This window comes from Aspergillus welwitschiae (assembly GCF_003344945.1).
Source record: "Aspergillus welwitschiae strain CBS 139.54b unplaced genomic scaffold BDQ94scaffold_129, whole genome shotgun sequence".
Taxonomy (NCBI): domain Eukaryota; kingdom Fungi; phylum Ascomycota; class Eurotiomycetes; order Eurotiales; family Aspergillaceae; genus Aspergillus; species Aspergillus welwitschiae.
In genome coordinates this window covers 1-14,051 of record NW_020798823.1, presented here as the reverse complement: position 1 = coordinate 14,051, position 14,051 = coordinate 1, and the positions used below count along the sequence as shown (strand labels likewise).

General features: G+C 46.1%; 4 protein-coding genes across 4 annotated transcripts; 3 read left to right on the top strand and 1 right to left on the bottom strand.

Annotated features, from left to right (window-relative positions):
* Positions 1-1,287: 1,287 nt before the first annotated feature.
* On the top strand, positions 1,288-2,690 carry BDQ94DRAFT_155671 (uncharacterized protein). The gene has a single exon (XM_026768513.1). The coding sequence runs from the start codon at positions 1,736-1,738 to the stop codon at positions 2,174-2,176; it is 441 nt and encodes a 146-aa protein (XP_026619383.1). The 5' UTR covers positions 1,288-1,735; the 3' UTR covers positions 2,177-2,690.
* A 525-nt stretch (positions 2,691-3,215) lies between these two features.
* On the top strand, positions 3,216-3,938 carry BDQ94DRAFT_155668 (uncharacterized protein). The gene has a single exon (XM_026768512.1). The coding sequence runs from the start codon at positions 3,458-3,460 to the stop codon at positions 3,773-3,775; it is 318 nt and encodes a 105-aa protein (XP_026619382.1). The 5' UTR covers positions 3,216-3,457; the 3' UTR covers positions 3,776-3,938.
* A 5,862-nt stretch (positions 3,939-9,800) lies between these two features.
* On the top strand, positions 9,801-10,979 carry BDQ94DRAFT_178035 (BTB/POZ domain-containing protein; the record flags this gene model as incomplete). The annotated part of the gene is made up of 4 exons (XM_026773046.1): positions 9,801-9,925; positions 10,009-10,135; positions 10,199-10,637; positions 10,699-10,979. 4 exons carry the CDS (start codon positions 9,801-9,803, stop codon positions 10,800-10,802), a joined length of 795 nt encoding a protein of 264 aa, XP_026619381.1. The 3' UTR covers positions 10,803-10,979.
* A 1,141-nt stretch (positions 10,980-12,120) lies between these two features.
* On the bottom strand, positions 12,121-12,679 carry BDQ94DRAFT_164549 (uncharacterized protein; the record flags this gene model as incomplete). The annotated part of the gene is made up of 2 exons (XM_026770043.1): positions 12,121-12,333; positions 12,365-12,679. 2 exons carry the CDS (start codon positions 12,677-12,679, stop codon positions 12,121-12,123), a joined length of 528 nt encoding a protein of 175 aa, XP_026619380.1.
* Between the last annotated feature and the right edge of the window lie 1,372 nt (positions 12,680-14,051).

Sequence of the window (14,051 nt, the reverse complement as noted above, 5' to 3'; positions counted from 1 at the left end):
ATACTGCTGACAGATATACTGTACGTGCAATGTTAACACGCGCAATGTTGACGAAGACCGTGGAGATGCACTCTTATACTCGCTATTCTAAAGAACAGACTGTTGGGCGCCATAAGGGAATTCGAGAAAAAATCCATTTTTGAGGGATCAGGAGATATGGCCTCATTTAAAGATTCTGCTGTGTCGTCTGCTATGTAGTACGTAGGGTGGCATCTGGCATCTAGATGTCCACGCATGGTCCACGGCTTTCGCCACGACAGAATGCCCATCAAAAGCTCGTCGAATTTATCTGCTTTCAGACCAAGTTTATTTACTAGAAAGGTAAAAGTGCTCGTACGCTATATGACAAGTTGTTAGCAGAAGCTGTAACAAGCCGTTTGCCTCTTCTCCCTTGTGTTCCTTGTATGTACTGTAACAACTGGTTATACCATCCTGGTTCACAAAGCTATTATTACTTGAGTGTATAGCTCTTTCCGCATTATTACGAGGCAAAATGAACAGAAATCTAGGAGTGGTCAAATTTAACCGCAAGTCCAAGCAAACTACCCCGGTGAGTGGTCACAGGAAACAGGTGTGGGCCACGGCTGCCAGGAGTTGACCAGAACGTGCTGCAGTCTAGCAGCTACTCCAACCCATATTATCGTGATGCCATTTAGTTCCCTATTATAATTCAATTGTCCGAGGTCAAGCATTAATATACACGAGGCACCTCTCTGAACGGGCATGTGGCAGCAATAGTACTTTGCACACTCATGAAAGCGGTGGTCAAGTGTGGTAGCCGCCCGAGGCACACTTTCCTCCGTGTCGGAAGTTGGCAGGCGGTGTACGGCGGGCAATCCCGGACATTCAAGACACCAGAAAATTAACCAGGCGGGAGCGCATAAGCACCCCTCTGTGTCAGGGCGCCAACGCGTCAGGGCATCACCGCGTCTGGTATGGTGGGGTCAACACAGCTTTTGGCTGCGTAGTCAACGATTATCAAATAAACCGTAGCAGCTCATGGCTAGGGATCGAGAGGTGCAACCGTTAGTGTACGGCTAATCATGTCCAACCGTCTGCGGTGCCGGCCGGCCTGCTTGGCGGTGTTGACATGGAAGTAGATCGATCATTCGCCATGACCTCCAGGGCCGAGACCATACACCATGTCGCTGATCCCAGACAGGGTCTCTCCAGTGGAACCCCCATACCCGCACATTATTTATCATAGACACCTGAGGGCTTTGTGGGGTGAGCTGAAATCCAAGTTTGCGAGGGGACGTTTACGTCTACACTATAATGCGGTCACGCGTTGGAATGAACGTACTAGGGTCATCGGCAGAACCGCAGAGAAAACCACACCCTCTCCTACCGGGGCAAACCCAAATGGTAAATCATGACACCGTATGTCATTGATCAATGGTCAGGTGCACAATGTCCTCGATACGATATTGATACTGTAGTTACGGTTATGGCAACTGGAAGCACAGTATCCCTCTCCTGCTACCTATGCATTCATAATAGAGTATCCGAGAAATGGCCTTTGTAAAAGGCCTGGTGGGTGGCCTTTATATAGTGTTCTCCATCACTTGCTTCGAACATCTCATGAACCTTGTGTACTGTACCGTTAGTGCTCTCAAGAACTCTATTCTGGCATCTCTTCCAAGCGATTCATCCACCGTGATCGGTCCTACAGTGCATCAACTAGCCACGCGGAACGATACATACTGGCTGTCATTTTGTTGTGGGGAAGAAGAACATGTCTCCCCCGATGGCGCATCGTTCCCCGACGCCTATTCTGCAGCCCACTCCGCTGTCGGAGCTCACTTCCAGTCTCCTGTCAGATGACGCTGACTCTACATCGAACTCCTCAGCCTCTGTGACGCAGTGCCCATGTTGCGCCTCGCCCGTTATTCCAGATCTAGCCACGTTGGCCGAGACCATTCCAGACCGGGAACTCAATATGTCCACCACGCTTGAAGACCAGTTCCTAAACACCCTGAGGATCCAGCCAGGGGCCGAATCCACGGCTGAAGCGGTAGCAATCGTACCCCAAGACTGGCAGGCCACAGGGGATGAAGCAAAGGATCTGTTGCTTAGAACAGTGAGTGCAGCGCGGCCGCTGTTGATTGCACGGCACACCCCAAGCCTTGCATGCCATGCATGGGTGACTTTTCAGGGCAGGACCATTAGCGGGTGATCCCTCTAGCCCTCTGCCGAATTCGAGATAAGCAAATGGTGTATCTATGGTGTCAGACCGTTGCACCAATCCTGGCAGATCTTGATGAACGTTCGGTAATTGTGAATCTTGCGTGACCGCAAACTCTGGAAGGCTATCTGGAGCCCTTGAACCACCAACCATCCACGCCTGCCAAAACCATCGTGAAAAGCGCTTAAGGACGCATTCTTTCCCCATGGCTATCTCTTAGCGCGTAATACACTTCTAAGGTGATCTTTAGCCGTGACTTCTATCTGGCCACGAGTACCTTTGTTTCAATAAGAAGAGTATTGCCGAGCCCACACTGATGTCGGAAGGTGCGACGTGGAGCTGCTAATTGAATCTCATAATAGGACGTTTCCGGTGCAGGAGGTTTGCGCATGTGAGGCTGCAGAATCTAATTGACAAGAATGAACGGGAAGATCTGACAGCCAGGCAGAGGACAATAATAATATAGCTTAGCAATACGAAGAACGGCAAGAAAACTGTTTCCCCGCTCTGCTTTATTTTTATTATATCTAGTTCGACTCAAGCACCCTTGACGTGGCATCTAATGGTGCCATAAGTGGAGCACCTGAAATGATCATCGGATAACCTTCTACTATCTCATAATGACGTTTGTACTTCCGGGAGCGGAAATCCAGTCAAATAGAGTTTTAGCCACCCAACCAGTTTCCCCGCAGCAGTTATCTAGTAGTCAGGTGGCTGTATTTCCACCCCTGGTAATAATCCGCGCCACGTCCAAGGGTACGCCTTCAATTTAGTATTACGTTATCTTACGTATCACCGACCAGCTGAGATTGCGGGATCATATGTAAGGTTTCATCGCTTAGAGCCACTTTTGATCATCCGTGCTCTTTCCCGCACTCCAGACCCTGTGGAACGCAAGCTACGTGGTAATTAATTCTTGTTAGTTAAGTAAACGGATCTGGAGGTCTAACTTGTTAGTGGACTATGACCTTTGAGTTCACTGAAAAGGATTTAACCGTGGCTTCTCGCCTACAATAAACTGTTGCGCAGGTAAGAATTCAATCTCGGAACAATACACACCACATTGCAATTCATCTCATTTTTATTGATCAAATTTATGACTTCTTGCAGTGTACATTTCTGAAGATCTTGTTGAAAAGGAAACGGAGAGAACAAATTCTCTGGATATCAAATTGGTCTAACTAAACACTGGAAATATCAAATTGCCAATGTAGGTTTGTGCTTTCTTGCTTCAATCAACTATGTCACTAAAACAGATAATCTATTGGCAGAATGTCCTTGTCGCAATCGTCGCACACGTGTCTATTCTGTGAGAGTACCACAAAAGGTGGTCTTTTTTGCTCGAGGGAATGTCGCAGTGCTGTCCTCAACAATTCAACATCCACAATAATCCCTACAAGTTGCAGGAAAGAGAATTATACTGATAGTGAATGTGGATGGGAACCATTGACACATACCTCTGGAGATTATGAGAAGACCCAGAGGCCTACCTGCTTGGAGACAGACGAGAAGTCTCGACGCGAATTAAAGGGCTATGAAAGCTCATTCGATTGGATGAGGCTCTGGAGAAGACATGCTTTTCGTTCATAGATGGTATTTGGTCTATTTTACCATATTTACGCTAGCAAAACGTATGCTGTAATAAACTGCAGCGGGTCATAATCGTTCCTTAAGTCTAGGGACTGTTCAAAGTTTGAGGTTATAAAATCGTATCGAAGAGGTATGTAGACGGTATCAAGTACGCGTGGAGCAGTAGATTCATTCTAGTTATGCGCTAGTTATGATTGCAAAATGCTGCAATTACCCGATTTGTATACATCGAGTCTTGTCAAAGCGAGTTTCCTTTAAAGAATTTTTCATTGTGACGGGAAAGACCAATTTGACATTTACTATGGTGGTCAGATAGGATTACGACTTGGTTGCACCACCTTTTATTAAATGTCTTTCAATATGACTCAGTCAAAGAGGTGCGTAGAGATAAATGACACATAGATGATTTGCTTGAAGGACATATACTGGGTTATTATAGGTCCTGTAGTATACTTTTGTCGCCTATCTTCTAGGTATGCAGTAATAATGAACAAACTCGGCAGCGGCCGCGCAAGCCCTCGTCATGAAACAGCCTTTCCCAGTGAAGCTTCGAAGAGGCAGTAGCGCGATTCCGACCAGACTGTGGCTCTAAGTCATAAATGATCTCAAAGTTTGACCACACCATTCAGCACTCTTGAAACCAAGTATTCTACAATATGGATGTTCGGATTCAAGGAACGGTCGAGCTCGAAACCATCTTCAAGAAGAGGTACCATTGTTGTTTCCACCCTTGAATCTTGCATATCTCTTTATGTTCATTTATGTCGACTGTGTAAATATCTGGTAGGTCAAGTTGTGTATCCGACTGCAAGAAATCAACAGCAGATCGTAAGACGTGGTCCTATTCTGAACGCTCTTGAAATAGTACTATCAAGAAGACACGATTGTTGCGAAGATTTCGGTAGTGAGATAAACTGTTTTGTTGTTTATATTCAGCGAATAATCCTTGTCATCTTGGTTTTAACTTATGAAGGCACATACCTAGTGATCCTCATTAACTGTATTATCCTTAATATTGAATCTTTTTATGGCTCAAACCCAATATCCCAGGACCCAATCTCGCCACTGATAATGCTTTGGTTTGACAATGCGAGGTTCTAAATCATCTTTTTCACGGGTGCCCCTGTACATGTTATCGTGCAAGCATTATGACGGCATTGCCAAGATCTCTGTATCCATCCCAGCCAAGATCCATTCGTTAGACCGGCAAAGGATCCCGATCTTGAGTTCAGAAGCTTGTATTAATCGAATAGCTGATCTGGAAATTCGTTTTTGGAATTAGCATCAATATTAGGGCGTACATCGCTCGATGATTCGACAAGCTATGTAAATCGTTCGGCAGTGGTATTACGAACCGCGTGCTGGTTGTCAATATTAGAAAATGCGCGACCCAAAATGTAGCTTCAAGGAACTTTGTCGATTTATTACTACAACGTGGCAGAATCATCAGTCAAGCAAGTAATGGAAGTAAGTCAAAGTCAAGCATGCAACATCTTTGAGTATAGAATTCGGAAGCGTGGCAGTAAGTATATTGTCTGGTGATGAACAGAAATGACGCAGTCGCAATACTACATGCAAGGGCGGTAAGATACCGGCAAAACAGAGATTGAATAAGGTGGCATTTGATGATAATCACTGCTACGGATAGTTGGCGTATCATTGAGGAGAAATTCATCGGGGAGAAATTCATCGAAGTCTATCTGTCTGAACCTGAAGCGGCACTATTTTGACTCATGAGTTTTTAAACTCGGCCGTTGATGCGGTTCCTGTCGGCGATGTGATGATATTGCCGTCTAAAGGTGTATGCTTCAGATCGGAGAATTGTATAGTTGTGATGCTGTTGAATGTTCTTTTATTATTTTACACGTATACACGATCAGGTCGGAAGGTTGAAGACCAGGATGGCTGGCACATGTGTGGCGAATTCAAAAATCGTTTCTCAGTCTCAAAGTTCATGGAAAGAAATACTCTATGATACCTTCGCTTTAATGGGAACCGTACAGCATATCAATTCCTGCCACAGACGGTAACTAAGAGTATCTGTGAGTCCTCGACAAAGGCAGAAGGGGACAGGATGGAAAAGATGTGTGGTCAAGCCCGCCCGTCATATTTGGGATCGATCTCCCCAGAAGTTCTTTTTTTCCCGATCTTCGGCGTTTTCTGAGCCTGATTGGACTAGAGCAAGATTGGGACACATTCAAAGTACAGGGTGTGTGTGTGTGTATTCTTACGCTGGCCCCTCGCCCAAGGCGATATGCAGTGTTCCACTACCCTAATCTCTAGGTACATCCATTTTTTTTCCTGACTGTTTCCTTCGAGACGAACTTAGAGCCTCGTCAAGGCCTGTGTTGGCCATTGCCTCGGGTTATGTTCTGCGGTCCTCGTGGTGCGCGGCTCCGAAATCTTCGTGGCGCATCCGCAAAATCTAGGATACCAACAATGCTAGTGTCTTGCGAAGGCTTTCCTAGTACCTAGCCGAACGCGCCTGGGCCGGAGCCCGGGGCGCGCCCGAAAAGCCCCGGAGGGGGAGCATGACGAGAAGTGTGCACTCGATGGGGGTTGAACCCATGACCTTCGCATTAACGTAATCGGACAACGAACCGCCGGGACAACGAGCCGCCGGCGGTTGGCCGCTCCGCCCACCAAGATGCAATAACCGATTCAAAATGAAGCAATTCAACACTATACAGATGATATATACAGAATCAAACTAGGTGTTGACTTTATCTGGACATTTGAGGCGATTATGGCCCTCTCTATTGCAATTACTGCAGCGGGGTGGCCGGCCTTGAGTGCTTTGCGTAGCCTGCTTCTGTATAGCTTCAACATCCTTTTTTTTTTGAGTAATTTGACGTGCAGTATGGCCATCTAAAGTGCCTCCTTCTTGTAGACAGCGTTTTGAAGCCTTTCTATTATTCTTTTTATATTGGTCCACTGCACGAAGTTGATTTAGCTCCTGTTGAGGCAGTACGGCATTCTGCATTGCCATCTCCGCCCCTTTTTACACCTTTTCAAGCGCCTGATCAGCGATAACCAATGATAATCCTGCTTCCTGCAGTGTTTTAATCTCTTCCTTTTGGTGATTCAGTTGATAAAGAGTCAAAGGCGTTTTTCCGAGATACATAGATTGATTAGATGATGACGTTGAAGGCGGAGGAGGTGTTTGATTTGATATCTTGAGGTTTTGAAGCGCTCTTTCTGAATTGTACGGCGAAAGACCTGTTGCAGCGAAGCCTTGCTTTATATTTGCTGTATTAAAGGCTTTGAGGTAGACCTTTTTGTACTGATATAAAAACTCATATTTCTGTATATGGTGGATGTCTTTATCAGCTGCATCTTTGATTCGACGGCCGCACAGGGTCTTTAGCGGTGCAAAGCAAGCGACATCAAGTGGTTGAAGCTTGTGAGATAAATGAGGCGACATGTATAAAGGAATAATCAATCTTCCTTTTCAAAAAATTGATCAAATTCGACAGTTGAATGACGTCCGTGGCCATCAACGATACTGGCCCACTGTTTGTGAGGCTGTATATGCATCAAAGTATTGAAGCCAGTCAAAAGCGAGGTTATTATTCGTCTATCCGTTGTCACTAACGCTGATCCGCCAGTCATCGGGAATAGCTTCAAACCACTTCTCCTGCTGCATCTTGCCTGCAAAGATGATATGTCGAGGTAGTACGACCCCTGCTGCACTGATTGTAACGATCAGAGTAACCCATTCTCGATTCCCGCGTTGTATGAATCTTGCATTGGTTCCACGGGATTCAGCACCACAGGCAACCTTTGCAGTTGAAGCTATTCCCGTTTGAAATCCTGTTTCATCCATATTATAAGTATCGTTTTCAAGAACCACCGACTTATGAAACTGCGATCCTCGCATTTTGCACATTGATAATCAAACCGTTGAGTGTAGTCTGATGATGTTGGATGAATCGATTGACCCAGCGATCACTGATATAAGTGTCGATTTTGGTGTTTTCTGACTTCAATTTTGACGATAAAAGGATCTCTGCAAGATATCGTACTTTTGCAATGGTAGGCGGATAACCTCGTGAGCCTAATTCAAGGATCCTGCGCTTCAACACCAAGTCATCATTATTAGATAACTTTCGCAAATTCGCCTCTATTTGAGTACGGGGTTTGACTCCTTTCAACCGTCCCTTTAGAGTGCTTATCTTGACATCAAATGCTGCAGCACACGCTTGCTTAGAGGGAAATTGACCTCGATTAAAGGCCTCGCAGGCAAGCCCTAGCCTTTTATCTCTAGAGAGACCCTCCATACGTTTGATTAGCTTCAAATTTGGATGAATTAAGCAAGGTTGAATATTGCGTGTTGTAGAAGTTTGAGGCGGTGAGGGTCACCGGCGGCTCGTTGTTCCGGCGGTTCGTTGTCCGACTACGGTTATTTTGTTGGCGTAGCATGGAAGTGAATACGATACAAAAGGGCCTAATTACAAGTGTTTAGAGTGAAGAATAGGTTCCCGCTATATCAGATTTCCCTTAGGCCTAGACTGTAGTGTGAACATACCTTCTAGGGGTTACTTCAGGATCTAAAACGGTCTGGCAACTTGAGCACAGTTGCTGTGTACAGGAAACAGAATTCAGACCCAACTTTGGTCGTATCATGATATCTGTAAAGTGGGTAACAAGGTTGCACATACACTCGTGCATTTCTCATCCACGATAATTCTAAATCTGCCGGGGAAACTTTTTTTTGTTTCCACCCTTTTAGGTCCCTGTCTTGTTGGGCTAGAACTTTGAGCAATGTATCCAGTCACACCTTTAAAACTTGCTAACAATATCATAGTGGCATTCTCCTAGGCTTTAACAATCTGAGTGCCCTATATAAAGCGAATAATCAATCCCCGCGCACTTATTCACAGCAATTATTAGATAAACAACGAGGAAGAAGTTGAACTTATACTCTTTTAGTTGTCCCACAACATGTGGTAAAATCTCTTGTTACAGAAAGGCTGCTGTCTATGGCCACTTGGAAGCACAACATCTTAATGTAACTTGGCTGTCAAGAAGACTTCCAGCTTAGTAGCTATTTCTAAATATGTAGCCTAGCATTTCTCTATTACGTATAGGATACTCACACCTGTATGTTAATAGTGGAACCAACATCAGTGCGGTAGGTAAAGTGGCTGTCATACGGAATTTTAAGTCAGAATATATCTGCAATTAATTGATTTTACGGGCTGTTCACACGCAGTAGACTACGTTATCATTTTAAGTCAATCTAGGTTTAGTATTGATATCATCATTATGAGATCATACTTTAATCGTGCTTGGTTACCTTCTGGTAGTTAGTATTCAAAGCGCCTTATAATAAAAGTATATTGTGTTTAAAAAATATGGAAAAATTGGTGAAGCTACCCAATGTCTTCTTTCAAGTATTTTTAGTGAACATATTAACTTTCAGCCTCTAGGATCCTGTTATTATTGAAGAATAACACCATTAAAAAAACAGCTTTATATGGCATTACGAGATGGGCCGCCCAACCGTGTGAGCTGCGCGACCGTGGATTACCGTTGATTTAGGTCAGGTGAGATGACTGTCCGTGTAGATCGTATTTTGAGTTCATCGTATTGGCTTTGATGACCACCGCAGGCACCAGAAAGCTCCAATGATGGACACCCTATGCTTGGACTTCAAATCTGTGCTCAAGGTTTACCGGATTTCATAGGGCACATTAGAATACGTTCGCAGCTGTTCTAAGACGCCAAGACACTTTACGAGTCACTTGGAGTAGCTCAGAACGGTGCGATCCTATTCTAGCATCCTTCCATCACAATTTGCCTAACGAACTTGAAATTGCCACCAGCAAGGGAGTATTCGTATTTTACTTGAACGATGAAACCAGTTGTTAAGGAAAGGCTATTTTAGTATGACGTCGTTGATTGATTTTAGATGTTCTATTGATAGGCTATAAATAATTATGTATCAGGTCGATATCACTCATCTTTATTCTCCGATCATGACTACCCCTTAGTAAAGCATCAGAACAACTCAACTATCAAAATGCCAATGAGAAGACGAGTACACACAACATATTCTTGGGCCGCGCTAGAGGAACTCGAAAGACCTATGGGCAACAAAATCGAAACCCCAATCCCCCTTCAAGAACTTATGAATGCTCTAGCAAAGTACGTGCTTCAGATTACCAAGTAATCGATACATCACCTCTCTCCCGCAAACGGAGTTTGTATATCAACTGACCGAATATCAGCATGCGTCTCAACCCAAAATACAGTGACTTCACCATTTTGTGTGGTGATGAGTCCTTCCCTGCCCATAAATGTATAGTCTGCCCGCAATCAGAATTCTTCTCTGGTGCCATGGATGCAGATTTCATTGTAAGCAGCCAGAGTGGCCTGCCGTTTTCGAGTCATCTGTCTGACTTGGGAATAATGCAATAGGAAGCTACCACCAATACCGTCGAGATCCAAGAAGATCCGACTTTGATGAAGCAGGCGATTGAGTACTTATATACTTTGGACTACCAAGTCATATCTCACAATACAACAAAACGAAGTCACGGACATGGCAATGGTTCGAGCCTTACAAGCTCGAGTCGCCAAATTCCTAATGGTGAAGTGGTTACATCTACACTGCAGGGAGCTCGGGAGACCTCAAATCAATCTCCTGATACAACCGATGCTGGAGATACTACTCGTATGCTCGACCCTCTCTCATCCCACATACAGATATACTCTCTCGCGGACCGTCTCCTCATTACAGGATTGAATGCCCTCGCCCAAAAAAAGGTTGAACATGAAATGGTTCAAAGACTAGACGCGACTTCGTTCCCGCAGGCAGTCTTGGAAATCTACAATTCAACGCCTAAAAGTGACAGAGGTTTAAGGGACCTTGCCGTGGACATCACTATGCGTAACCTTACTACTTTGAAGGCGAAAAGATGAGACAGCTGATGCTATCTTGCAAGACACTCTCCTTGATTCCGTTCCACAATTCGCACGTGACTTGCTGATCGCGATGATGAAGAAGTCCGCGACCGCATGAGGTAAAAGTGAGAGCTGTGGAAGGAACAGGACTGAGCAGAATAAATGGTAAGGACAGAACTGCCAATGTAGGTGGAAACGCAACCAGAGATACTCAATTTATCGGACGACATTTCTGCATACCGAAGTATATCACTGCCTTGATCCTTCTTTAGTTGAGAACTGAGATATATCTACTGCTTCATTTAGCTGCTTTACAAGTGTTCTGACATGTGGACTCGGTTCTATGGGCTACTATAGCAACTAAGTCGTGTCTCTAGGAGAAGAACAACACACTTCATGCACCTGATCACTGATACTGCATTTCGCGCCTAAGAGGTACTCTCCTGGCTCACCTACTGAATAAGACAGACAGGATGCCTATTTATTGCAAGCTTTAAACTCTCTAGTTACATGTATTTGCCAATTCATCCTCTTTAGAACTTCGTAGTTCTTTATGACCTGACTGCACATGAATATTTTTCCTTTCTCATCGCCGAAGGACCAAGTAGTCTCTTCAAATCAATCATCAAAGATGGTACTGTACTATAAAAAATCTTGGGATCCAAGAATGATACGAACCTAGATCCAGTCTTTATGCAAAGAGCGAGTGAGGTGCGGATACTGTACAAGTCCGCACGACCAGCGCCGCTGCTTCCCAGGGATCAGGCCCAGATGTTCAGACTGCAATGGAGAGCACCCGACAGGAAACCGGACATGCCAGGCATCACTGATTCCTCGGTCTTCCTCCCAATGACAGCAAATCTCCGAATCGTACAATTGAACATGATGAAATCTGGGGCAGGAATGGAAGCCCTCATCAACGACCACCACAGCCAGAACCTCGGCCTTCTCCTAATCCAAGAACCACCTACAACCGCATACGCATCCACGTCTGGCACAACCCGCTCTGAGACAATTTACATCTGCGGCTTCTGGAGACAGTACAGAGAACAGCTCTTACCCGAATCCTTTCAGCCTTCCGCACAGTATCTACGGCTGCACTCAAAGTTGAGACCTATATCCTACCAACTCACTTGCGACCCAAATAGCGGGGACAAGTAGTGTCTGCTCGCCTAGTACTCTGCCAGATGACCATCCGATGCACGAAGTAATGAGGCGAAAAGAGCCCCGTGGTAGCTCATACCAATCGCACAAGGCAACATTTGATCCATTTTATTCCTGCTTGATCACCCCCGACTGTGAGATAGACCGGGTCTGTTGCAAGGGTTCCATTATCATTGGCAGAACCGATGAAAGAGAGATCTTTCGCTGGCGCTCGTTTTCTGATCGCGGAGGCACGGACCCTGAGGTGCTCCTGGTGATCTCTCCTCTTTGCCTTAGACGCTGATCAGTGAATGGCCGCCGGTTACTCCGGGCTTGGGTTTGCTGGGGCATTGTTGCTGTTGTTCCTCGTTCTGGCTTTCGTCTTCCTGCTTTAGGGATAGTTGCTGCCCTTCCTGGTGGTGAATCTGTTCCGAAACGTGATTTGTTTGCGTCGATTGCGATCCGCCATTGCGCGGTGTTGGCTGAACGGCTTGGTTCTGGCTCTCCTGGTTATGACCTTGGTGGGGACGCTGGAACGTGGTTGGATTGTGACGAATTCGACACCCTACGGTGCGGCACTCGCTGACTGACCTGATTCCGTTCTCCTTGATGTTGAGCGTGGCTCGCCAGCGGCACGTGCACCACATGGTCTGTTTGCGCCACGTCTGACACCGTATCATGCTGCGCTGACTGAATAGCTGGTTTTCGCTGTTGGGAGACCGCTTGGCTCTGTCCAGAGTGATTGGAGTTCGCGCCCTGTGTTCCGCCTGACGACATTTGGGCCACGACCTGGGATTGCCATTGCTCCAGACTATTTACGCGTTGCAGTAGAACATGTTGCTGCTGGCACATAAGACCAATCATTTGTCGCATTTCCGGTTGGTATAATGCTTCCTGCTGTCTTATAGTCGCCGGGGAAAGCTGCTGTTGGGCGCTTGCATTTCGAACACCTATAGTTTGCTGTAGTGCCAAGGCTTGTTATGATGTCCAATGCCGCATCGGCCCTAATGCTTGTTGTTGTTGGAGCGGGAAAGGGTAGCCCCCGTGCGGCCGGAACTGCACGGGTAAAAGCTGCGCTGAATGCGCGAGATTGAATATTCTTTGACAACTGGGACAAACAGCCAGCTGGTCTCCAGGGCCTCGAGGTAAAAGACGAGATTGCTGACAACCGGGGCAGATGTATGCCCGAGGAGTGGTAGGCACTTGGAGATTGGCATACATTTTCGCGAGAAGTTAAATTTCAAGTTGAGCATGAATCCTTGAGAGCCGATCTGGAATAGTGACAAGGATGGTTGGGAAAACGGCTTTTATTATGAATGGTCGTGATCCTCGATTATACTGGCATGCAATTGCATGGTGAATACTATGCTTCCTTCAATTATTGAGTTTGCTGAGCGGACGATTCGATCAACCTATGATGAACTGCTTAGTGGGGTCAATAGAGAGGTTAAATTGACGGTGCAAAGACCGGAGGATACGATGAAGTTCCGAATCGCTGGCTTGCTGCTGGAGCTGACCCGCCCGGATGGCATTGAAAGTCTGTTCAACACATCTGTTCAAAACATCCGCTCATACAGCGGTTTGGATATCTACCTGCATTATTATAAATTTCGGTGGTACTGGAGCGGCCATTTTTAGCGTTATTTGCGGCCGAAAATGGCAGCTCCAGCCCTTTAGCTGACTCCATCGCGGTGCAGATAACATGACCCACGGTCGCTCGGCCTTATGCTGTAGTGCCATCCAGATGATGCTTGTTACGGACCCCTGCTAGTTAACCTGCTAGGGTGAAGCGGACACGCCAGGCAGAATGCGCCGATAACGACGACGCAGAGACTAACAACTCTGGAATGGCTGTCGGAACATATTGCCCTCCGGTACCGCCTGCTCCCAGTGGTCGACCTTTCTTAGTAGTTAGTAGTAAGCTAGATAGTTCGCTAGGCGACCGTACGGGCCACCCAATAGGCAAGAATACACTCACTTCCCGCAACGGCCATGCATCATGTGACACGGATATACCGTCATGTACGCCAAGTAGACCTCGCCAAAACCCGCCCAAGAACCAACCCGCCCGCCAGATACCCGACCCACGGGTTGGGTCGGGTCTTAGTCAGCAAACCCGCGGGCGGGTCTCGAGTTAGTCAACCCGGCCCAAAACCCAACACGGGTACCCGTGTAACCCGCAAAAGCAAAAAAAGGTGATAGATCACATTGCATAAACTTGTGC